At 36.0% G+C, this 26,788-nt stretch overlaps 1 protein-coding gene across 3 annotated transcripts in view; it reads right to left on the bottom strand.

Annotated features, from left to right (window-relative positions):
• Positions 1-1,777: 1,777 nt before the first annotated feature.
• The window catches only part of CERT1 (ceramide transporter 1), a 132,452-nt gene continuing 107,441 nt past the window's right edge, over positions 1,778-26,788 (bottom strand). For 2 of the 3 annotated variants that reach the window (XM_024732780.1, XM_024732778.1), the window contains 7 exons: positions 21,864-21,959; positions 14,475-14,607; positions 13,558-13,628; positions 10,514-10,642; positions 9,835-9,964; positions 8,486-8,622; positions 1,961-5,039 (listed from right to left, as the gene is read on the bottom strand). In XM_024732780.1, the coding sequence (XP_024588548.1) occupies positions 8,495-8,622; positions 9,835-9,964; positions 10,514-10,642; positions 13,558-13,628; positions 14,475-14,607; positions 21,864-21,959 (687 nt within the window). In that variant the 3' untranslated portion in view covers positions 1,961-5,039; positions 8,486-8,494. Of the gene's footprint in view, positions 1,928-1,960; positions 5,040-8,485; positions 8,623-9,834; positions 9,965-10,513; positions 10,643-13,557; positions 13,629-14,474; positions 14,608-21,863; positions 21,960-26,788 lie in introns of those variants that run through there. The other variant, XM_024732779.1, reaches the window with a different exon arrangement.

The raw sequence follows: 26,788 nt of genomic DNA on the forward strand, positions 1-26,788 counted from the left end.
CCCTGACTTCAGACTTTACTACAAAGCTACAGTAATCAAGATAGTATGGTACTGGCATAAAAACAGAAATGTAGAGCAATGGAACAGGATAGAAAGCCCAGAGATAAACCCAAGCATTTATGGTCAACTAATCTATGACAAAGGAAGCAGGGATATACAATGGAGAAAAGACAGTCTCTTCAATAAGTGGTGCTGGGAAAACTGGACAGCTACATGTAAAAGAATGAAATTAGAACACTCCCTAACACCATACACAAAAATAAACTCAAAATGGATTAAAGACCTAAATGTAAGCCCAGACACCATAAAACTCTTAGAGGAAAATATAGGAAGAACACTCTTTGACATAAATCACAGCAAGATCTTTTTTGACCCACCTCCTAGAGAAATGTAAATAAAAACAAAAATAAACAAATGGGAGCTAGTGAAACTTCAAAGCTTTTGCACAGCAAAGGAAACCATAAACAAGATGAAATGACAACCCTCAGAATGGGAGAAAATATTTGCAAATGAAGCAACTGACAAAGGATTAATTTCCAAAATATACAAGCTGCTCATGTAGCTGAATATCAAAAAAAGAAACAACCCAACCTAAAAATGGGCAGAAGGCCTAGACATTTCTCCAAAAAAGACATACAGATGGCCAAGAAGCACATGAAAGGGTGCTCAACATCACTAATCATTACAGAAATGCAAAGCAAAACTACAATGAGGTATCACCTCACACCGGTCAGAATGGGCATCATCAGAAAATCTACAAACAACAAATGCTGGAGAGGGTGCAGAGAAAAGGGAACCCTCCTGCACTGTTGGTGGGAATGTAAACTGATACAGCCACTATGGAGAACGGTATGGGGGTTCCTTAAAGAACTAAAAATAGAATTACCATATGACCCAGCAATCCCACTACTGGGCATATACCCTGAGAAAACCAGAATTCAAAAGGACACGTGCACCCCAATGTTCACTGCAGCACTATTTACAGTTGCCAGGTCAAGGAAGCAACCTAAATGCCCATCGACAGGTGAATGGATAAAGATGTGGTATATATATATATATATATAGACCTGCTGTTTAAAAAATAAGGAAAAACAAGAACTACACCGTATTTACAGGTTATATTCCAAAGCCAAGCCTAAGGCAAAAGCTGCAGTAAGTTAAAAATTGTTCTTGAAAAGCTTCTTAAAAGTGTGCCATGAGGGTGACAATACTATTTCTCTGTCAATAAACCCAACACAACAGCCAGATTTTCTCTCCAGCATCCCCTGAGATTAAGTAGTTGGCTTGTATGTGAGGTCATATTGTTTGTATGGTATTTCTCTTTGAACACCAGGAGAGAAATATGCTCAGTGCCTTTCAATATGGAGGAAACCAACGACCAAGTGAACTGCAAATCCACACTTCCCATCTCATCGTGGTTCTAGGGTGTAAATTCCCTGAGTGTAACAAGTGGAGCTGGCCATATTATTTAAATAAATGAGGGATGATTTTTTTATGGTTAAACGCATATAGCAAACTTTCATGTGTGTATGACTGGCTGGGTTTTAGAAACACCCAGCTGCATACGGCTTCACTCTCTAGCAACTGAAAACAAACTTTTGGACCAGGGTCCATAGTAAAAAAAAAAAAAAAAAATCATTTAAAACTGTAACCTACTACACACACACACACGTCTGTGTGTGTGTATATACAATACATGCATATACATACATACACACATATATGTAAAAAGGTTCACAAAATATTTACCTTTATTACATCCTATGTATTTGATCTATTCCATTCTGTTCTACTTTCTTAAAATTTTTTTAGGTTGCAACTCAGTAGTTTTCTTGATGCCCAACCGGGTTACAACATACAGTTTGAAGAACATTGAACTGGAGTATTTCAAGCTCTTAACTACTCAGAGAATTATGTAGGGCAGTACCTGGGGGTTAAGAAAAACAATCAAGCAAGCACATTTGTCCATAATATTTTAATACTTTTCCACTTTTAAATACTGGTTTTAATTTTGTGATTGTAACATGGAAGATCCAACTTTATTATTTTTTAAAAACATCACCAGGATCATAAAGCTATTTAGAATACACTCTACACACTCCCAAGGTACTTTAAAATGATTATGTTTTGAGTTTGTAGATGAACAATGACAATAATCCAAATACACTGTCTGTACAACTTGGATCAAATAGTGGTGAAAGTGTTTAACTGGACAAACAACTGATAAGCTTAAAGATAATCAGCACAATTTCACAAGAGAACCAGCTCAGCCCAACTACAATTTTCTCAATAGCAATTGACACTGATGTTGTATAGGAGTACAAATTAGTTGATGAAACTGAACAAATGGGAACCCCATTCCTCCTTTTCCTTCTTTTGTATTCCTACATCCCTCCCAGTCATCCTCTTCCTTGGTCTGGCTACCCCTGTGGCAAACCCAAATCAAGAGCTGCCATGACACCCTCCATCTCAAAATCAGGAGCCCTGAATTACAAGTGAAATACTGTGCTCTCTTGAACTGTACAGTGGGCACTCAGGGACAAAACCCCTCATCACCAATATTTTTCATGTTTCTATCACAGTACAAAAGAGTAACTGAGTAGAAAAGAGAGTAAAATGATATATATTTTTTTTGCTTGGGGAAGAGAAGTAGGAAATAACTGTGGATGAGAAAACATCATGTATATTCAATATGTAGGAATTAGCCTTATGGAAATAATTCTAGAGGGTCTGAATGCTGTCTAAAGGGCTAGTACCTCTCCAAATTTTGATCTCTTTTAAACTCCTTTCATATTCCCCAACTCATTTCTAAATCTGGTTGGGCAGGATTAACCCTAGTGAAGTACCAGTGCAATTACCTGAAGGTAAAATGTATCCTTTACTTTTCTTCTTTTTTTTAATACAAATATTTTTCCTGTAATCATTTACAGAATTGCAAAAGTATATCATTAACATTTAGTGCAAATGCAACTAATGTAGGTTTAGACACTGCTCTGTAAACTTTCCATACCTTTGTAAAATAAAGCTATCCAATTTAGTCATGATAGTACCAGAAATGGCAAACAGAGAAACATTTATAGCGGGCATATAGAATTGTTTTTGAAGATTCCCATCAGTGGCTACTATGGTGAATAAACCTTCCCTCCCCAACCCTCCCATACTCCCAACCCCAATCCCACAACTGATTGTAAAATAAAATACACATTTGAGGTTTAAACTTTTCTTTTTTGAACATCACAATATAAAATGTTAACTGGTGATGTAGTAAACTGATAAGATAATTTGTCTTATTTGCCTTAACTAGCATTACCACCATATAGGCACTTTTTCCTTGTAGTCAAATTATGAATAGTATTTTTCTGTAATAAGGCATATTCCATGCACATCATTTAGAGAAAGGTAAATTTAAAAATAGAAAAGATTTATGGAGCATGAAATCTGCGTGCATGTAATGTAAGCATATGTTTTATATGTATTTTCCTCTCTGTACAGACTAATAAATACCACTTTATCTGATGCAAGTAATTCACTTCCAGGATTGTGTATATTAAGTGATCAGACTAATCCCATCATTAAATTATCACCTTGCATTTATCATTAAGACTCCATTACCATGTAGGAAATATATACAGGACATGTTCCACGTGACATGATTTCCTGCTTTACAAAATGGGTCTGGTTTTTGTGTTTCTATAGAGATGAACAAGTCAGCAAAGCATCTACAAAATGCCTCTGATTTACGTAAGCACATTTGTGTATAAACACAGTGAAGATTCTGAAGTGGGCGGTCATTTCTACTTCAATGAGTACCATTCCCTGCCTCTGCTCCATGTTTCAGGGTTTTTCAAAGGGGCCTAAAACTAAAAAAAGTATTTTACGTTTAACTTCTTACAGCAACTAAAGAAAGAATTTCAGTTTGAATCACATGGTCTTCTTTACTGCCCTGTTGAAGTTTCTGATCAAGAGGCAAACAGGAGCGGTGCCCACATTTTCTACGCATATCTCGCAACGTATCTTTTAAACTGACCCAAATTAGAAGAACAACCACATGTTACTGAATACTAGAAATACAGAATCAAATGCCAAACTCAAACAGTGAGATTTGCTGGAACATGTAATACCGTATATCCTCTCACCAATTTCAGGAAAACATGAGCTCATTTTATTCTGACCGTTTTACCAGAAAGTAGTTTATGCCTATAAGGTTGTACAGATGTTTCTGTTTGGAGGCAGGCAGAACCAATTTAGAAATTACCAAATTGTGTTTGTAACAAACTGAAAAAAATCTGTAGCACATAGTACGCAACTAAAAATACAATAGAAATATAAAGATATCTGGAGAAAAAAAATAAAGCTTTTCACTCTTTCTCCATCAGAACCAAAGTTCTTCATGGGAGTAAGACTATAGAAAAGGCGAAATCACAGGTTATTGACAGCCCTCAGTTATTAAGAGACACTTTACATGACAACATGAATTATTATAGAAATCAGCAGCAATGAATTCTATGATTATACAAAGCAAAAATGTCAAAAAATTCTGGACACAGATTTGACTGTAGGCCTATAAAAAGAACCCCATCCAGAAATTTGGTGCACAGAAAGCACATGCCCCATGTGCGTCCAACTTTTGTGCTTTTTCTCTTGTGCACAAAGCCTGGTACAACTGAGGATCTTAGGCCAAACCATAGTAAATTAAAAATTCTGAAAAAGTTTCCAAAAATTAAAGCATCGATTCCTAGTTGTGATTCAAAGTTGATTTTTTTTTTCTCTTCTAGGAGCAAGCAAATAAAAATATAGCCATATACATGTAACTTTACATGTATTTATAGTTATATGCTGAGCGAGGAGATCTAGCAGAAGACAGCTAGTGTTAAGATGTTCAGCTTTGCTATTGCAGTATTTCTTCATTTTTGTACACAAGGCCAAGGTGTTGGGCCATAGACAAGGCTATAGATCCTATGTTCCAGCTTAGAGCATTCAATTTTGTTTTTTAATTTTTTTCCTCCAACATGGAATGTCACACAGCCTTGTTTCAGTCACTGTAGGAAAGAGAATGACAAGTAAAACACTCAGCACTGTATTATTTACTAACAGCTGCAGGACTAACAGAACAGACTCCTCCTACCTTCTGAACTCATGCAATGCACAGAATCTTTATCAAAGTTTATATTTTAAGAATTTTTCACCTTTAAGAATGTAAAATTATTAACTTTACATATTTGAAATTTATCATCAGAAAGGAACAGAAGGTATAAGAAATGTTCTGAAAGTTAGAAAAAATTAAAAAGGGCAATGTGCTACAAGAAGCAAAGAGGGAATCAAGTAGAGGTTTCTGGATCTGTACCCCATAAAGTGGAATTTCCTTCTCAGTGTTCAATAAAAACTATGCTATACAATATCATTTATCAAGAATTAAAAAAATTTATTTAGGCTACGGGAAAGAGGTCTGCCTTATCTTAAGAAATACTGTGTCAAATGAGTTTAAGAGTTTTGACTAAGTTTTAAATATCTTTGGGCCTCATTAACTCTTTATGGAATTTCTCTAAAGATGATACACACTCTTGAAAGTTACTATTTCTCCATCACCAAAATTAAGAATGTTAGCTTTCCTAAGGTTTCAATGCTAGGATCCACTTCATACATACATCTTCCAAAATTATTATGAAACAATTATTACTTTAGGTAAATGAAGATTTATTTTAGGTAAATGAAAATTTGGTTCTCTGCCAGAAAGAAGCTCAATCTGGACTCAAAGGCCAGAGCTAAGTTTTGGCCAGTGAGTCTTTCCAGTTCTATCTTTACACACACACACACACATGTCCACAAACAATGGTACCATCTCCTTCCCCTAATATGAATTCTTTTCCAAGGATTTTGAGCCCTTCCTTCTAGGTCCACAAAAGAAGAATGTGTACACTCGTGGGCACACACACAGTCAATAAAACAATGCCCCAAATCCAACAGTTTAGAGGCAAATGCCGTGGACATGTTAGCATGTATTTTGCAAATATTTTCAAAATTATTCTTCTCAAACATAGTTGAGAGCATGTTTTATTATATAACTGCATTCTGATTTCTTTTGCTTAATACCCAGTTATATTTTCTACCCTTCTCTGCAAGGCTGAAGGTAAAGGTGAAGAGGGAAAACAGATACAGCTGCAAGCTTGGTCTTGGTTCGAGCAAACAGCAACTCTAGAAATCTTAAGGCTGTGGGGAGAGACGCACAGCTAAGTAAGGTGACAAGCCTGATGCCATCGTGTGGTATCACGTTTTCAGTGTATTTGATAAATACGGTGCAGTGACAGAATCAATAAGAAGCTATGTGTCCAGATCGAGCCACAACAATTCTGAAGTACAAGATATCCTAAAAACAGTGCATTTTGGCAGTGCATTTATGCTTTAAGAGAATCCCTCAAAGGTCAGGCTTTATCCCAAACACTAACCATTCAGAGAAGTAAGACTAGAACCTGCTTAACATTTTCATGTAACCTGTTTTCCTGGGAAAAGCTACATATCTGGGACATCAATGCACTAACCCTTGTGTTCGTGTCTGAAAATAAATTTAGGCTTTGAGTTTTGTTTTTTTAAGAAATAGCACACTATAAACATTATCAGAAACCAGACTTAATTAAAAGTATAATCACTACAGTTGACCCTTGAACAACATGGCTTTGAACTGCGCACATCCAACTACATGCAAATTCTTTTCAGTACTACACGATCTGGGGTTGGTTGAATCCTCGATGCAGAGGCACCTAGGACATGGAGGGCGGACTGTAAGTCATACTCGATTTTCATCTGTGCAGGGGGCCAGCGCTCCTGACCCCCACGACATTCATGCGTCAACTGTATATGGTTATTAACTATATTATTTTTATCTAAAGAAATTGACTCAAGAATATAAATTTCTCAGCAAATGATTTAACAGTCAATGTAGGTGAGCATGAAGGACGGTCATAAGCACTTACTGCTTGTGAATTATACTTTGGTAATATCTATTACAAATTTAAATGTTAACACTCAGAGAGTTTCACAGAAATTGAATTATACAAATGGTTCTCAAATGGATGAAAAGATGCTCAAATTCATTTGTAACAAGAGGACTATGACAGTTATTTTTTGGCCATGCCACGTGGCTTGTGGAATCTCAGTTCCCCGACCAGGGATTCTGGAATCCTAACCACTAGGCCACCAGGGAACTCCCAAGAGGACCACAATTTAAACTACACTGGGAGAGTATTTTTCACCTATCAAGTTGGAAAAAAATCAGAAAGTTTTATTTCATACATTGTGTGAGAGGGTCAGAGAAACAGGCATTCCAACATGTTATTGCTGGTGAGATGGTAAATTAATACAACCTCTACAGAGGCCAATATCTAAATTACAGATGCACAAGCCCCCCAGAAGTGCCAGCAGTGTCACATCTAGTAATTTACCCACAAAATGACATATGGATATGACTGCAATACTGTGTGCTCTAGCAAAAATTAGAAACAACTTTAACATCTACAAATGGAGAATTGGTTAGATAAATTGTGTACATCCATACAAATGGGATTCTACATAGCCATAAACAAAGAATAAAGCAGCTCTGCACCAATATGGAAAGACCTTCGAGATAAAGCATATGCAGAAGCAAGATGCAGAACCCTGAGTAGAGTATGCAATTTCTTTCAATAACAATAAGTGTATGTGTGGGAGGAATACACTTGTATTTGCTTATTCAGGTGAAAATGAAACATCTCTGGAAAGACACAAGAACATATTCACAGCAGTTATACACTTGTGTGCGTGTGTGGGGGGGCAAGTGTGGTGGTGCAGAACTGGGTGAGCAGGGGACTGGGGATGAATTTTACTGTGTATCTTTTCATACTTTTGACTTCTGAACCATGTTAACATGTCACTCATTTAAGAAAAATTAAAGAGTTCAGCTCCTTGCACAAAGACAGTCAGTGCAGCATTATTTGACAGTAGAAATATGGAACCAACCAGACATTAACATGGGACAGTGGTTAATAAATTCTGCAACATTTACACAACAGATGTTAAAAGAATGAGATGGTTTTGTATGTCTCATATCTTTATATGGACTAACAGTCAAGATATATTAAGTAGAAAAAGCAAGCTGCAAGATAATGCTTTGAAGAAAAAATTTTTAGATATATGTCAATACATATGTACAAGTCTGGAAGAATATACAACAAACGTAACACTAATTTCTGGGAAGGGAGAAACATAGGGGATTTGTACTTCTGAAATTTTATAGTTCTATAATATTAAAATTTCCTTCAATTAAGCAGACACTATCTAACATAAACAGAAAAAATAATGAAAAATTAAGTTTTAAAGGCTATAAAAACTACAACTCTTCACATCTGGAAACATCATGTAAAAGAAACTACTTTCAAAAACTAACTTGTAATGTCTGCAGAGCCATATTAGTCTATAAAGTTTAAAAAAAAGAATAACATATATTTTCCAGTACCTGTTAATACTAGAACAAAATAGGTTTTCCTGCAGTTTTTTCTTGTACGTAAGAAGTAAAACGTTTTAGAAACTTTGGATACTCTCGCTTTGCCACTGCCCTTAACACTGAGGCTGGTGCCCATCCTCCAGGGTTTACTGTGAGACAAAGGAAAATGAAAACTGTTAAGATAATTCTCCAAATACACGTAAAGCACTCATTTTGTTCGTTTTTTAAAAATTCCTCACATTGAAAAAGCATCTCTTAAAAGTCTTGACCACTCAGTACTTAGTACTGTACTAACCACCAGATGAGAACAGATAACAAATAAGAAAGCATTTATTACTGTTCTGAAATGTTCTTGGTTCCCTAAATTATAAGTAAATACTAGTATAGCAACACTTTAGGTTACTTAAGGCAGATTTATTCAATGAACTCTACTATAATCAAATAGTAGCTTGCTCAGGCATAGTTGTCTCTTTAAACATACTAGCTGTGATGGCCCTGTAATAAAGAAGGCTTGAAGGTTTATTAGAGGGACTCCAGTAACTACTGCAGGTAGGAAATAGGTGTAGCAAGGAACCATAACAAGTGATAAACAGGGCTGTCCAGCAGAAGGCCGATGTGAAATAAGTCACTAGCAACTAAGAAAGAAGCAGGGAGCAAAGATTCAGAAAACTAAAAAGCCTGACAACAAGAAAAAGAACTGTTCACCTGAAACATAATATTTTATATCAACTATTATTTCAATTAAAAACAAAAACACACACAAAAAACCAAAATTATAAAGTAAAAAAGAAGAAAACTATTTCCAGTAATCCAACAACCAAGCAACAATTCAATATTAACATTTTGTTGTATTTCTTTCCAACTTTTCACATATATATTCTTTTAAAAATTACTGAAATGGTATTTTATATGCTTTTTCTCACCCCACTTAACATTATTTTGTAAACATTTTTCTAAATCACTAAATGGTCTTTGAAAATTTGGGAAAAAAAAGAAGTATTAATTTTCTTTCTCACTGTTGCTTATTTTCCTAATTACACATATTCTGTTAGGCAAATATCTAGTAAAACAGTTCTTAAAACCAATAATATGTAATAGTGATCTAAAGATGAAGTTTAAAAATTTACCTATCCAGCCCCAGCTTCAGAAATTCTGATACAGCAGTTATTCAGACATGTATATTTTGAAAGATTCCCGATAATTTTGATATACATCTCTCCAAATTAAAAATTACTAAATCTAAAGGATAAAAACTAAAAAGACATTTATAAATGGTATTTTTCCAAACTGTCAGTTATCATGTAGATCACAATAAAAACATCCATATTCCCAAGTAGCAAAAACAAAACCAAAATACATACCATTAGCTACATATGTAATCTTGCATAGAATGTTGTCCCTGCTAATCTCCTGGTTTCCCTCTGGCGGGCTTACCAAGGTTTGACAAATCATAGCAATATTTATTTTGGCACGGACACATCGATTGTTTAGCTGCCAAAACAAAAAGTAAAAACAAAACACCAGTGTAGAAGATACCCAGTATTTTGTAACCTCTTCTGGTCTAATTCTACATTAGATTAACCAAAACCGTAACTCATCTACATCTCCCACAAAATCTCATAAGCACTAATAAAGAATACATGCCAAGCTGATACGACACCAGGAATGGTTTTCCGCCCCCTCTTATGTAGTAAAAGGAGCTAAACCAAGGTAGAAACCACAGAGGTTTTGCCAGTAGTTGATCATGGCTTGAGAGACAACTGTGAGAAATAGCCTACCTATACTACCCATTCAGCTGTCTCATCTAACCTCAGGAGGAAAGGAAAATAACCCTGCTGGGATGCTCATGGCCATGACTGTTGCCCTCAGATAACACAGTGGCTATACTCTTCCAAGAAGCCAACTTTAATAAACAAAAATGTAAGAAGCATTTTCAAATCAATTATCTCTGTATGTGTGGTATGCGTTTATCATTTTTGCCCTGTGTTGTATATTTAGCTTTGTATTGTACAATTATACACATTTATACAATGTACTTACAGGAGCACTGCTGTGATCCACAGAAAAATTACAAACTATCCAAGTTTCCGGGTCATTTTCAGTCAAGGCTGGTATCTTTCGAATGGCAGAAAGATATAATACATCCCGCTGAGAAGCAGGCCACACTCTCTGTGGAAGAAGTACAAATCTTTTGAAAATTTGAACTACTTTTTTTTTTTTTTTTTGTTTAACAATACATTATAAGCATTTCTCTCTGTCCTTAGTCTTCAATACGATGATTTTAATGTCTGCATTCATGGAGAAAGTACAAATTTTTTAAATTTTAAATCCTTTTTTTTTTTTTTTTGGCCGCACCACGTGGCATGCAGGATCTTAGTTCCCTGACCAGCAATTGAACCTGCACCCCCTGCAGCGGAAGCTCGGAGTCTTAAACCACTGGACCGCCAGGGAAGTCCCCAAAATTTGAACTACTTTTTATTTATATATAATATGGAACTAACAAAGAAACAAGTGTAAAACTAATAAATGCCTTTAAGGTAACATCTGTCAAATTTTAAATGGAAAGCACCCACCAAAGGATTGATTATGAACACTGAGTTAAAGGCTTTGAAGAACATACCAAAGGAATAATGTTCTGCTATTTCTTTTTTTCTTTTTAAAATGTTTATTTATTTATTTGGCTGCTCCGGGTCTTAGTTGTGGCACGCAGGCATGTGGGATCTAGTTCCCCAACCAGGGATCCAACCCCAGCCTCCCTGCATTGGGAGTGAGGAGTCTTAACAACTGGACCACCAGGGAAGACCCTATTTTTCCTTCTTTTTAAATTTGGTAATATATATGTAACATAAAATGATATAAATAATTTTTTTTTTTTTTGCTGTATGCGGGCCTCTCACTATCGCGGCCTCTCTTGTTGCGGAGCACAGGCTCCAGACGCGCAGGCTCAGTAGTTGTGGCTCATGGGCCTAGTTGCTCCGCGGCACGCGGGATCCTCCCAGACCAGGGCTCGAACCCGTGTCCCCTGCATTGGCAGGCAGATTCTCAACCACTGTGCCACCAGGGAAGCCCCACTTTTAAGTATAGTATTAAACCTCTGTTTCAACTGTTCAGAGCGAAGATTTTAAAAGCAAGTATATTAGGGAAAGAGCATGCTCCTTTGATATCATAACCATATTTAAAGAATTCCAAACCAGTAATTTAATCTTCCAACTTCATACTGTTGGAATGACATGGAACCTAGGTCTCTGAAAACTGGGACTATGTACTTTTAAATGAGAGAAAATATGCACAGGGTCTTTCCCGATTGCTGAATTTAATAAATCGCCAACAACTCAGTGTCAATACAACACAAAGCATTTGCAAAGTGAAACGGTTCATCTTTTAAAGATACAAAGTTTCATTAAGTTGATGAAAGTAGTGCTGGGCAAATGTATGTGAAGCCAGTAATAAATGAAAATGTGGCCATATTAGAACTAATGGATACAAATCCACAAGGATGATGATAAGACAGAAATTTAAATAGTGAGAATGACAAATATCAAGAGATGAGAAGCCCTTTTTAAGACCATATTATAAAAGAAGCCAAATTTAAAAAGAAAGATGTTGAATAGTTATTGGATTTTGTTGAAAAAATTATGCCAGGACAAGTCATTTATTCAAATAATTACAACTGTAACTTAAATTTTGTTACATATAAAGTACATTATTTTAATAATTTTTAGTTTTATTTTTCCAGAAATAATCCTAATATAATCTATATATTCCTCCCCTCCATCTACTATTTACCAAGTGAAGTACTTTCAGCAGACCATTTTCCAGGATCAATTATCTTCACAGAATAAGAGTCTTCTGATTCTAAATGACTGGTCATTTATTTTCATTGCAAATTACAGGACAACTAATATTTTTTTTTTTTTTTTTTTGCGGTACGCGGGCCTCTCACTGTTGTGGCCTCTCCCGTTGCGGAGCAACAGGCTCCGGACGCGCAGGCTCAGTGGCCATGGCTCACGGGCCCAGCCGCTCCGCGGCATGTGGGATCCTCCCACACCGGGGCACGAACCCGTGTCCCCTGCATCGGCAGGCGGACTCTCAACCACTGCGCCACCAGGGAAGCCCACAACTAATATTTTAAAGTCTACTAAATTTTAGACTTCACTTTTGACCCCCCTCAATCAGTAGGTTGAAACAGAATCTTCATTGTTATACATTTCTTGAGTAGCTGTTATGTAAAAGGAAGCCTAGGTCATAGTCGTTAAATATAAGATGCCTCAGATGACAAGACTGAGCTCAAGATATACACAGCAAACCTAAAATATTTTCAAATATTCAGCTCAGTTAAAAATTATTTTAAAAAAGAAAAATGAAGTACTTACTGAATTATCATGTTTCTTATATAACATACAATATTGTTTTTGGTAGATCTCTACAAATTTTTAATTTATTTTATTATTGTTTATTCAATATAATATTTGGCTATTTTCAGAGAGGAAACAGAGCAGAATAAGATAAATATTCTATAATTTAAATATCTGCATTAACAGAGGAAGAAATGAAGTGAAAGGCAACCAATTTAAATGACAATGTTTCTTTGTGCTCTCGTGTATGACCATCCTCTCAATAGCTGATGCTCAGCAATTTTCCCTTGATGTCAGATAATCCACTTAGATCACCTTTACTTCTGAGTCTTAACATAGACTAATAACATACTTTGCATTTCCTTATTATTCTCACAGGAAACTGATTCACTTTCATATTTGGTAATTCATCTATCTCCTCTAGAGACTAGATGCTAGAAAAACATTTAAGTGGATTTTCGTACTTTCTTGTTCAGACTTAAAAGTTTGCGGAACTAACTGTACATCTTTGTCAAACACACTGTTTCTGGATATTTCTCAGGTTCTTATTTTCACCCATTTCTGCTTTAAATGAACTGAAATTACCTTTCAAATACATGAAATTCATGAATTATTAATAAAGTCTTTAAATCTTTTGTGGCACTTAATTTCCTCGCAAATTTTACTTTAGAGAATTTATGTTTCTGTTTGAACTACGCTGGAATCCTTTTGGGATGAAAAGATATTTACCTTGTGCGTTTGATAAATGATGATTGCATTATCAGCTAATGTTTCCACCACATGAAAGTTTTCTATAGTTGCTGCAATGAAGAAAAAATGTTAGTAGTCAAAAAAGATATATTACCTTTTCCCAGAATGTGATTATTGAGAAAGTCAATTACGAATGGACATTATAGTAAAATGAACAGGATCCTGCCCTACATAGGCTAAGTCCAAATGGAAAGCGGTTTAGTATTAGGGCTACAGGTGGTGGCTGTGAGACCTAATCACCAGGAAATCTCATTAGCTTCCATCGCAAGAAAGCAATTCTAATCACCATTTCATTACTAGGGCACAAATTATTCCCTAACACTATGGCCCCTCCCCTCCCTATAATCCTTAATTTATTGAAGCTGAATAAGCTGTTCTATTTAGGTTTAGGTGACTATGTTTGTGAGAGTGTCAAACTGCCATTGATAAACATGTTGTTCAGAAGTACCCATATTTATGAAATTTGATGCCTGAGGGGATCAAATAACTCTAAACAAACCACAGCAGGATTCATCTACAATTTATGATGGAAACAAAACAGTCTAGGAAAAGAGAAGATGATAAAACAGAAACCTTTTATTTTAGTCCTGGCTTTTCCAATAATTAGTTCTGTGATCTATGACAAGTCACTTGAGCGATCTGAATTTTACTTTATTACCTACCTATCACACAGGATCATTGAGGTAGCAGATCAAATGCTATACCTTACTGAGAAGCATTCTGTACAGTGAAAAGCTCTATTTAAATGTAAGGTATTATCAGTTCCCTATACGATTCTCCAGATATTTTCTATATTGACTTTGTAAACCATAGATCAGATGTAGAAAGCCAGGTTAGATTAGGTATTAAATTCAAACTAATAATTTTATCAAAATATACTAATAATGGCAGCTTACTTTCCCAATCATTGCGAACATCAACATTCCAGAAGTAATTGCAGACCTCATGTCCTGTGACACCTTTAACTGCGTGGGTAGCTTTCAAAGGATCCAAAACAATCCCGTTTTCTTCTACTTCTCTTCTGTATACCTAGAGGATATATTTTAAAACACGTTAATACATATTGATAATTAACTTAAATGTAAATGGATTAAATGCTTCAACCAAAAGACACAGACTGGCTGAATGGATACGAAAAACAAGACCTGTATATATGCTGTCTACAGTCTGAAGAGACCTACTTCAGACCTAGGGACACATACAGACTGAAAGTGAGGGGATGGGAAAAGATATTCCATGTAAATGGAAATCAAAAGAAAGCTGGAGTAGCAATTCTCATATCAGATAAAAATAGACTTTAAAATAAAGACTATTACAAGAGACAAAGAAGGACACTACATAATGATCAAGGGATCAATCCAAGAAGATATAACAATTGTAAATATTTATGTACCCAACATAGGAGCACCTCAACACATAAGGCAAATGCTAACAGCCATAAAAGGGGAAAACTATATGTCACTGATGGGAGAAATTAAAGATGATACAAATAGATGGAGAGATATACCATGTTCTTGGATTGGAAGAATCAACATTGTGAAAATCACTATACTACCCAAAGACTACAGATTCAATGCAATCCCTATCAAGCTACCAATGGCATTTTTCACAAAACTAGAACAAAAAATTTCACAATTTGCATGGAAACACAAAAGACCCCAAATAGCCAAAGCAATCTTGAGAAAGAAAAATGGAGCTGTTGGAATCAGGCCCCCGGACTTCAGACTATACTACCTAGCTACAGTAATCAAGACAGTATGGTACTGGCACAAAAACAGAAATATAGATCAATGGAACAGGATAGAAAGCCCAGAGATAAACCCATGCACATATGGTCACCTTATTTTTGATAAAGGAGGCAAGAATATACAATGGAGAAAAGAGAGACCGCCTCTTCAATAAGTGGTGCTGGGAAAACTGGACAGCTACATGTAGAAGAATGAGATTAGATCACTCCCTAACACCATACACAAAAATAAACTCAAAAACGATTAAAGACCTAAATGTAAGGCCAGACACTATCAAACTCTTAGAGGAAAACATAGGCAGAACACTCTCTGACATTAATCATAGCAAGATCCTTTTTGACCCACCTTCTAGAGACATGGAATAAAAACAAAAATAAACAAATGGGATCTTATGAAACTTAAAAGCTTTTGCACAGCAAAGGAAACCATAAAGAAGACGAAAAGACAACCCTCACAATGGGAGAAAATATTTGCAAATGAAGCAACTGACAAAGGATTAACCTCCAAAATTTACAAGCAGCTCATGCAACTCAACATCAAAAAAACAAACAACCCATTCCAAAACTGGGCAGAAGACCTAAAAAAACACATGAAAGAATGCTCAACATCACCAGTCATTAGAGAAATTCAAATCAATACCACAATGAGGTATCACCTCACACCAGTCAGAATGGCCATCATCAAAAAAATCTACAAAGAATAAATTCTGGAGAGGCTGTGGAGGGAAGGGAACCCACTTACACTGTTGGTGGGAATGTAAATTGATACAGCCACTATGGAGAACAGTATGGAGGTTCCTTAAAAAACTACAAATAGAACTACCATATGACCCAGCAATCCCACTACTGGGTATATACCCCGAGAAAACCATAATTCAGAGTCATGTAACACAATGTTCATTGCAGCTCTATTTAAAATAGCCAGGACATGGAAGCAACCTAATTGTCCACTGACGGATGAATGGATAAAGAAGATGTGGCACATATACATATAATGGAATATTACTCAGCCATAAAAAGAAACGAAATTGAGTTATTTGTAGTGAGGATTTTAAAACCCCAAACATGTTAAAAAAAAAAAATCCAACCCCAAAACTACAAACTTGAAGTCATGTTTTATCATTCAGCAGCTTTTTAGAATTTTATGTATGAAAATATACTTATGGAACATAAATATTCTGCCGAAAAGTTTAAAATTTCAAATTATTACCACATAAAAATATTTAAAACTACAAATCTGGGCCTCCCTGGTGGCACAGTGGTTGGGAGTCCGCCTGCCGATGCAGGGGACACGGGTTCGTGCCCCAGTCCGGGAGGATCCCGCATGCCGCGGAGCGGCTGGGCCCGTGAGCCATGGCCGCTGGGCCTGTGCGTCCGGAGCCTGTGCTCTGCTGCGGGAGAGGCCACAGCAGTGAGAGGCCAGCATACTGCAAAAAAAAAAAAACAAAAAACCCCCTACAAATCCAAGGTAAACACCAACTATGAAACAATGCATATATGATGAATGACTAAATTACTGTGAGTCGTTGAAGGAGTAAATATATCAATTTAAATTAGGCATTATTTACTGAACATTCTCAAAGACCATTCAACATGGCTAAGAAGGCCAAATAAAGCTAGTTGGAACATAATCTCCTTAGGGACAATGACTTAAGGCAGCTCTGATCAATGTTGTATCCCCACCATCTAGAACAGTATCTGAAACACAGTAGGCACTCAATAATTTGTTGAACCAATGATGGAAAGCTAAAATCGCTTAAAGATCAATGATATCTTGCTTTTAAATACTGAGGCTGCAAACCTAAAGGTCTGTCTTGCTTTAAATATTGAGACTGTATACATAAACTGCTGAACAAAATTAATTACTTCAAAATTATAGAGGGCTTGCTACTTTAGACAGCTCTGCAGTAAGTTCTTTTGAAAAATGAATAAACCAGCTCTCAATTTATGGAGTGCCTATGGTGCCAAACACTGTGAGGCATTTCACATTATTTTTCTTTTACAATCTCTCTCTCCAAAGTACCTTTCCTTACATACTTATTCATGCTATGGGGACTGATATTTTCCCAGTCATGGGAGCTCTAGACTTTTGATTCCTTCCCTCACATTTCATGTAGCTATTAAGCTCATTACTAATCTTCTATAAGACATCCATAGTAGATGGATGTAGAAAAGTAGACTTTTCTACTATTGGATACTTTTTTAAAAATTTTTATTTTATTTATTTTATTTTTGGCTGCGTTGGGTCTTTGTTGCTGTGTGCGGGCTTTCTCTAGCTGCAGCGAACGGGGCTACTCTTTGTTGCAGTGCGTGGACTTCTCATTGTCGTGGCTTCTCTTGTTGTGGAGTGTGGGCTCAGCAGTTGTGGTGCATGGGCTTAGTTGCTCTGGGGCATGTGGGATCTTCCTGGACCAGAGCTCGAACATGTGTCTCCTGCACTGGCAGGCGGATTCTTAAACACTGTGCCACCAAGGAAGCCCTGGATACTTTTTTTAGGTAAGCTTTAATGACCTCATACCTGACTCTCTGAAGTGGTTTTCTTGGTCTCTAGTTTCATCCCTATCAGCCTAGTCCTCCAAAAATGTTACTTTGTGTACAATGGCTAGCCTACTGCTACAGACAACAGAAAATTCTGTTTAGTAGGTTATTTAATACTCCCCATAATCCAGCCCCAATTTCTCTCTCTCTAAAGTTGTAGGAGAACTTTTTCTCTACCACTCATTCCACATGGAAGACCATCATCTAGACTATCACTCCTGGTTTCTCTTCACCCTTTCACTTCCTCCTCCTTGGGGGGAAATGGGGACATCTGAATGGTGAGCACAGAAGGAAGACTAGGCAGGCCTGGCTCAACCCCTCCTCCTGTGGACAGGATGTATGCTGGTCTGCTTTTGGGGCTTGCTCTTGTGGGGGAAGGCCTGGGACTTTCCAGCTATGCCAGAAATATTATGTTTAGGGGACTTCCCTGGTGGCCCAGTGGTTAAGAATCCACCTTTCAATGCAGGGGACATGGGTTCGATCCCTGGTGGGGAACTAAGATCCCACATGCCGTGCACTGTAACTACTGAGCCCCCAAGCTTCAACCAGAGAGCCCATGTGCCACAACTACAGAGCCCACGTGCTCTGGAGCCCGTGTGCCACAACTAGAGAGAAGCCCACGCACTGCAATGAAAGATCCCGCGTGCTGCAACAAAGATCCCATATGCCGCAACTAAGACCCGACACAGACAAAAATAAATAAATAAAATAGTTTTTAGAAGTACTATGTTTAATTCTGGGGTAACATATTAGCAAGACCTCATGGCACCTGGTCTTCATGCTCTCCAATCAGCTTATTAGAATTATAACTAACATTTTGGTATCTCATTTGCCTATCTCCTCTATCTTATTTCTTAATTTCTTCCATATTCAGGAGGAGAGGAAATCCCAACATCTAATATTGTATCTCATTTGCTAGAATAATTCTGGTCAAAAGTCTATACAAAACTGAATACAAAATTTGCTTTGAAGTTTTAGCTCATGTTATATTTCTTTTCTAAAATGCCCTCACCTCACCTTTGTCATAACTTGTTTCCATTTCTAGACATAGTTCAAATGCTCCTCAGTGTAAAACAATCTGTCTCAAATCAGAGATCTCTTTCTTTTCCAATTTTTCTCCACTATTCACCTGTACTTTTCACTCACTGTTATCCAATGAAGCTAATTTTTTTTTTTTTTTTTTTTTTTTTTTTTTTTTTTGATTTTTTTTTTTTTTTTTTTTTTTTTTGCGGTACGCGGCCTCTCACTGTTGTGGCCTCTCCTGTTGTGGAGCACAGGCTCAGACATGCAGGCTCAGCGGCCATGGCTCACAGGCCCAGCTGCTCTGCGGCATGTGGGATCTTCCCAGACCGGGGCACGAACCCGTGTCCCCTGCATCGGCAGGCGGACTCATCTTCCCAGACCAGGGCACAAACCCGTGTCCCCTGCATCGGCAGGCAGACTCTCAACCACTACGCCACCAGGGAAGCCCTAAGTAATCTTTTAAATGTCAATGTCCTCTTTCTCCAACCAAAGTTTCAGCTTGCAGGGAGTCTTACTAAACATCTCTTTATTGTTAGCATAGCACCTTGGGCATGAGGTAATCCAAAGTTCAATGCTGCTGCTGCTGCTTTTCAACCCAGCTCTCAATCTCTTGTTCCTTGCGCTTACTGTCTTCTGTGTTTAGGGATGTGAGCAAGATTAGCTAACCAATGTCCAAATATCAAAAAAAGATGCAGTGAGAGAAAGACCAGGAAGTGAGGTACAGACCAAAGAGGGAAAAAAGTGACATCTGGGCACAACATTTAGTATATTAAAAGAGACAAATATCCGAAGAGAGAGACATCAGCTAATTATGACCTGTTCATACTGAAACCCCCAAACTATTTTCTCCATGGCCTAGGTAAAACAGAATGACCTGTGCACAGATTTATATTATGATCATAAAGAAATTACGTAAAAGCTAAACCAGGGAAGCAAAAGGACATTTTATTTCTCAATATTTAGTGCTTCTTTGATCACATGTAATAATTTATTTAAAAAAAAATTTTAAATGCTATCTTACTTATATCAATAGTAATAATATAGTATGATTGCAACAGGGCTGCAATTAGCAACCTACAACAATACACTGGGAATTACCTTCATTTCTCCTTCTTCTACAACCAACTGCCAATTGGCATCTCCACCTACATCCTGTAATGAGTAAGTCATGTGGTTCTGCACCATCTCTTCAACCTTAAAAAGAAAAATAGAGCCATAAGAATCCTCCTCCAATTAATAGCTATGTCATAATCTCTAAAACAGAATGGTATTCAGTTTACTTCAGCTCAGAAATGATGTTCTTAGAAAGCTAAGCAACCAAATGCACAAAGGTTAGTAGGTTTTATATAGTGTTGAAGAGTTTTAGTCCACATTCCAGATATCATATCCAGGTTAATGACAGGAAGGAGAAATGCGGGGAAGGAAGGTGCTTCACTCTAATAACATATTGGCCTAATGCGCATCAAGTGACCAAAAAAAAAATTATTCCTTCATCATAAAATGCATCCTTACAGAGATAGTGTCTTAAAGCATAAAATCATGGAACATTAAGGGTGAAAGGGGCACAAAGAGATGACCTAGTCCAATGTTCCTATATTTAAGACTATATAGAGATATTAGAAAGCTCGTTATTTGTCAAGACTTCTCTATAAAAAGGTAAGAAGATTTTTGTTATTTCACTGATAAGCTCCTCTTTTATCATGAATATAAGCCAACTTAAAAAATAACCAATCCCTCTACATATTTGATTCCAATTTCATTGGTCTAAACTCTTTTAGGGACAATGCTAATAATCATACACACAAAGATTTGCAAATTATCACCTTTTATTAATAGTTCATTCTTTCTAAATTTCTAACTAAATTTCTTACTAAATTTCTTTTACTAAATTTAAATTGCAACCTCTGCTTTTAACCATCAAATTACCCCTACCCATCTTTTATAAGCAAATAAGGTCAAAAAGTTCACACTCCCACAATCCTCAATCAGATTTATTGGTAAGATTTCATTTAAGTGTTCTTTGGAAACCTTCCTATTATGAAACATATTTTTAAACAGAACTGAAGTGACAGAAAGATCATCTCTGAAGGAACTGGCACCTTTACCATCTACACATAGACACTTAGTTTATTTTTTTGCGGTACGCGGCCTCTCACTGTTGTGGCCTCTCCTGTTGTGGAGCACAGGCTCAGACATGCAGGCTCAGCGGCCATGGCTCACAGGCCCAGCTGCTCTGCGGCATGTGGGATCTTCCCAGACCGGGGCACGAACCCGTGTCCCCTGCATCGGCAGGCAGACTCTCAACCACTACGCCACCAGGGAAGCCCTAAGTAATCTTTTAAATGTCAATGTCCTCTTTCTCCAACCAAAGTTTCAGCTTGCAGGGAGTCTTACTAAACATCTCTTTATTGTTAGCATAGCACCTTGGGCATGAGGTAATCCAAAGTTCAATGCTGCTGCTGCTGCTTTTCAACCCAGCTCTCAATCTCTTGTTCCTTGCGCTTACTGTCTTCTGTGTTTAGGGATGTGAGCAAGATTAGCTAACCAATGTCCAAATATCAAAAAAAGATGCAGTGAGAGAAAGACCAGGAAGTGAGGTACAGACCAAAGAGGGAAAAAAGTGACATCTGGGCACAACATTTAGTATATTAAAAGAGACAAATATCCGAAGAGAGAGACATCAGCTAATTATGACCTGTTCATACTGAAACCCCCAAACTATTTTCTCCATGGCCTAGGTAAAACAGAATGACCTGTGCACAGATTTATATTATGATCATAAAGAAATTACGTAAAAGCTAAACCAGGGAAGCAAAAGGACATTTTATTTCTCAATATTTAGTGCTTCTTTGATCACATGTAATAATTTATTTAAAAAAAAATTTTAAATGCTATCTTACTTATATCAATAGTAATAATATAGTATGATTGCAACAGGGCTGCAATTAGCAACCTACAACAATACACTGGGAATTACCTTCATTTCTCCTTCTTCTACAACCAACTGCCAATTGGCATCTCCACCTACATCCTGTAATGAGTAAGTCATGTGGTTCTGCACCATCTCTTCAACCTTAAAAAGAAAAATAGAGCCATAAGAATCCTCCTCCAATTAATAGCTATGTCATAATCTCTAAAACAGAATGGTATTCAGTTTACTTCAGCTCAGAAATGATGTTCTTAGAAAGCTAAGCAACCAAATGCACAAAGGTTAGTAGGTTTTATATAGTGTTGAAGAGTTTTAGTCCACATTCCAGATATCATATCCAGGTTAATGACAGGAAGGAGAAATGCGGGGAAGGAAGGTGCTTCACTCTAATAACATATTGGCCTAATGCGCATCAAGTGACCAAAAAAAAAATTATTCCTTCATCATAAAATGCATCCTTACAGAGATAGTGTCTTAAAGCATAAAATCATGGAACATTAAGGGTGAAAGGGGCACAAAGAGATGACCTAGTCCAATGTTCCTATATTTAAGACTATATAGAGATATTAGAAAGCTCGTTATTTGTCAAGACTTCTCTATAAAAAGGTAAGAAGATTTTTGTTATTTCACTGATAAGCTCCTCTTTTATCATGAATATAAGCCAACTTAAAAAATAACCAATCCCTCTACATATTTGATTCCAATTTCATTGGTCTAAACTCTTTTAGGGACAATGCTAATAATCATACACACAAAGATTTGCAAATTATCACCTTTTATTAATAGTTCATTCTTTCTAAATTTCTAACTAAATTTCTTACTAAATTTCTTTTACTAAATTTAAATTGCAACCTCTGCTTTTAACCATCAAATTACCCCTACCCATCTTTTATAAGCAAATAAGGTCAAAAAGTTCACACTCCCACAATCCTCAATCAGATTTATTGGTAAGATTTCATTTAAGTGTTCTTTGGAAACCTTCCTATTATGAAACATATTTTTAAACAGAACTGAAGTGACAGAAAGATCATCTCTGAAGGAACTGGCACCTTTACCATCTACACATAGACACTTAGTTTCTAAGTTCTATTTTCTAAACTTTTACTCATAATTTTGTTTTACCTAGTAATATTATTAAGAGAAGGCAGAAAAGAGTTGAAAAATATGCATATTATATACTTCAATTTTAAGATTTATTCCTAAGTTTAATTACTTACTTTACATAAAGTCTATTGCATTTGTCAGGGAAACATAAGAACCAGGTTTACATGTGTTTTGAAATAAATACATGAATGCTTTGGGGGCAGAGATCTGAAAATTATTCACCCTGGGGATATAATTTTTCTACACAAAAGGATGTTATCAATATGTTATTGTGATGTGTAAACCAAGTTTTCTGGATTTCAGAATGCAATTTTGGTTACTGAAAGTAGTTATGGCTTTAAGTATCTCTTTAATTGGCAATGATCACCAGAAAAGTTTTTGATAAAATGATTATGAGGAAATTCTACAATCTAGTTTCGTACTAAATAAACATTACATAATATATTATTTCTTTATTCATAACCTTTAATGTGAATGGTGCTGGGTTAGAGACTTGAAAGAAATTTTAAAACATGACTACTAGTACCTCTATAATTTTATAAAGCCTTAATTAGAAAACATAACTTCAGAGGCTGACTGGAAAAAACCTTTGTGCCTCTAAAATTTTGAAATCTGCTTTGAGAGGGTAAGGATGACTAATGTAGGACTCCAAGTTACAAATAATACATACAAAACGTATTTTATTACCAAAAGACGAAGAACAAAGAAGTCCCAGTTAGTATGCATAAATAAAGCCTCAACAGTAGCGCTGGCTTGATTCATTTGTCTGTGTCACATCATGATTGGGAAAAGTTTTTTTATGATTTTTAGATCCCAAGATCTTAAAAAATCTTCAGATCTGAATACGTATGTACTTTTAGGTACGACACTGGAGTTAAGAACACCCATATTTATTATGAGATTAGAGGCAGAAAGAAATGTTTCCCCCAAATAGGCCCTACTTTAAATGGATTACTTGTGAAAGAAGAATGTTAAGGATTTTATTCTGCTAAAAAACAAAGAGAGTTCTGTATAAAAAACCTTTAGTGCCATTTAGCTCTTTTGTTGAAAAATATTGCAGGTAATTGTGTTTCTGTTTAGGAGATTATTCCTCAATTAGTTATTTCAAGTGTTTGAAAAACGAGGTGTTTTTGATTTATGCTTCAGTGCAAATAGAAACCAGATTCCACAAATATAAATTGATATAAGGTAACTTAAGTTTGAAACAATGTACAGTAAATGCATTCAACATTGTCTTTCTAGATAGATGAAAGAATGGTTACCACTGCATCTATGGAAAAGTTTTGTCTTTTGTCCTCATTTATTTCCTTAAGAGGGCTTGAAAAAGTCCAACAGAGAAACAAACAAGATGTATTCAGTACTGTGCTCCTAGGAAATTAATGAAACTATCGAAGTACCCAATTACTGTACTAACCATGTCTGCAAAGCCTTCATCAAGGAATCTTTATCCATTATGGTATATTCCCTGAGGTAATAACATTAAGGTTAAAAAGAAAGATGATACTGGTAAAATTTCACTATTATGAATTTTATGTTAAAATATGCAGTAGCCAATGTTTCTATAGGGGCAATGACCTGGACACATGTGACCACACTCACATTTCAGATATAAACCTAAAGATGCTCCATTTACTGTTTTCAGTTACGACTCTACATCGAAAATAAGTGGGAAACTAGGGACCATTAATTGGATGACAAGAATAAACATATACCAAATTTTCTACCTTATCAGGTTGAAATTTTGATTACTAGAAAATGTTACTAGAAACATCTATCACTTAAAAAAAAAAAGGCTGAATTTTACACTAAGCATAATTTCAGGAATCATGCCCTTGATTTTTCTGCACCTTACATACAGCATCCTCATACCAAATGAACTATGAAAAAACTGAAGACAAAACAGATTTGAAATAGAAGGTGATGGCACTCCAATTCTTACCTTTTCTTTCACTTCACATTTGAATCACTCAGTATGCCATTTTAGGAGGCTAGATCTAATTGGATCTTTCTAATATTATTAATATAGAAACTTTAATAGAAAAATGTCCTTTGATGGTACAACAAAATTGTATTGAACAAAAGTCTCAGAAGGGCTCAAACAGAGCTTGGATCTCTTTTTCTTACCCATGTGAAAGGAATACAACTATGCTTATTGTTACAGAGTCATAAAGGGATCTGTTGGATTCAATAATTTATTAATAACAAATTAACAGTGTACTGTTAACCCAAAAGAAAAGTGGTCAAGGACATGAATAGCCAATTCACTGAAAAATGCAATTAGCCGAGAAGAAAAATAACACTTTTATTCTATCAGATTGGCAAATATTAACTGAATAATAATATTCAGCGTCAGTATAGCAAAAGAAAACTGACCTGGGAGTGTAGCTGGTTCAACTTTTCTAATGAACAGTTTGGCAATAAGAATAAAAAACTTGGGTGTGTGCATGGCCTTTGTCCTAAAAATTCTACTTCTAGAAATATATTCTAAGGAAATAATTGGATAAGTGTACAAAGATGTACATACAAGGATGCTGTATTTACAAGGACGCCCATGTAGCACTATTTATTAAATAACAGAGACTAACTGAAAATAAACTAAGTGTTCAATATTAGGTGAGTAGGTAAATCTAGTAATCATATCCATACAAGGAGATCTAGACCTATATTTACTGATGGGAACATGGGCCTAATTATATGTGTGCTTTAAAAAAACAAAACAGCTAGTTACAAAACAGTATATATAGAATTACCTGCTTTGGTAGAAAAAAACAATTACTAAGGTGTGTGTAATCAATATGTGACTGATTTTATTTAATTTACATATATGTGGAAAAAGGATATGCATAAGAATATTAATAGTGATCTAGTAATTTTATTTACTTTCTAGTTCAGCTAAATTAGCATTCTATTACTTATACTGGTACAATAAAAAAGGGAGGGGTAAAATAAATAATTACCACAACAATGATGTTACTATGCACAAAAGTGGGAAAAAGCTTTACGCAGAATTGTTTTTGCAATGGTGATGCTCATCATATATTAACCCACAGATGTACTACCCACCCTTTGATTTTCTTTTTTTCTTTCCCCCAACTAAGGATGCTTTTTATTTCCCTTTGATTTTTGAGGTGACATCTTTAGGTGGTAACTGTTATAGAAATAAATGTGGCCAAGAAGATCCATTTATAAATCTAAGTCCTTCCTACTTTCTATACACTTTCATTGAGAGCTACTTCATTTCCAACATCTGTCCATCAGACAGATACAGATTCACGTGTTGCTAGTAATTTCCTAGTAGAGTCACATATTTTATTTGAAGTTATTTTCAGGGAATCTCTCAGTTCTACATTTAAGTATCTTACTCAAGCAGGACTATGACCATTATTTCAACAAGAACAAAACAGTCATGAGCCAAGACTTATAAGTAGATAGCAAAGCCAAATTAATCAACAGTTAACTGCCAGAGCCCAAGTCTGCTAATGACAACAAATACTTTAGCAAGGAAAATAAATACTTGAAGACCTCAATGCTGTTTTCCTTCATTTCCTCTTCTGGAATATAAAACAGTAGAATAATCAAAAGTTTAAAAACAGAATCGGATCAATAACAAACATCATACATTAGAAAAAAAATACTAGAAAGATTTTTCTCAACTTATACACATAAGTTACACAAAAAATTAGGTAAAGAAGCTACAATTTGACAGTCTTATAAAAATGTGGACACCTGCTTCTCAGTGATAGTTCACCTGTATTCAAAGGCTTTTTAGCTGTTTTATATATCTCTATAGCTAAGGCCCAGGTCTGGGTTCTGAAGCCCTAAATCTTAGGCACCTATCAGCGGCTCAAATTCTTTTCTTGCTCTCATTA

Source organism: Neophocaena asiaeorientalis, unplaced genomic scaffold (assembly GCF_003031525.2).
Source record: "Neophocaena asiaeorientalis asiaeorientalis breed wild unplaced genomic scaffold, Neophocaena_asiaeorientalis_V1.1 scaffold515, whole genome shotgun sequence".
NCBI lineage: Eukaryota > Metazoa > Chordata > Mammalia > Artiodactyla > Phocoenidae > Neophocaena > Neophocaena asiaeorientalis.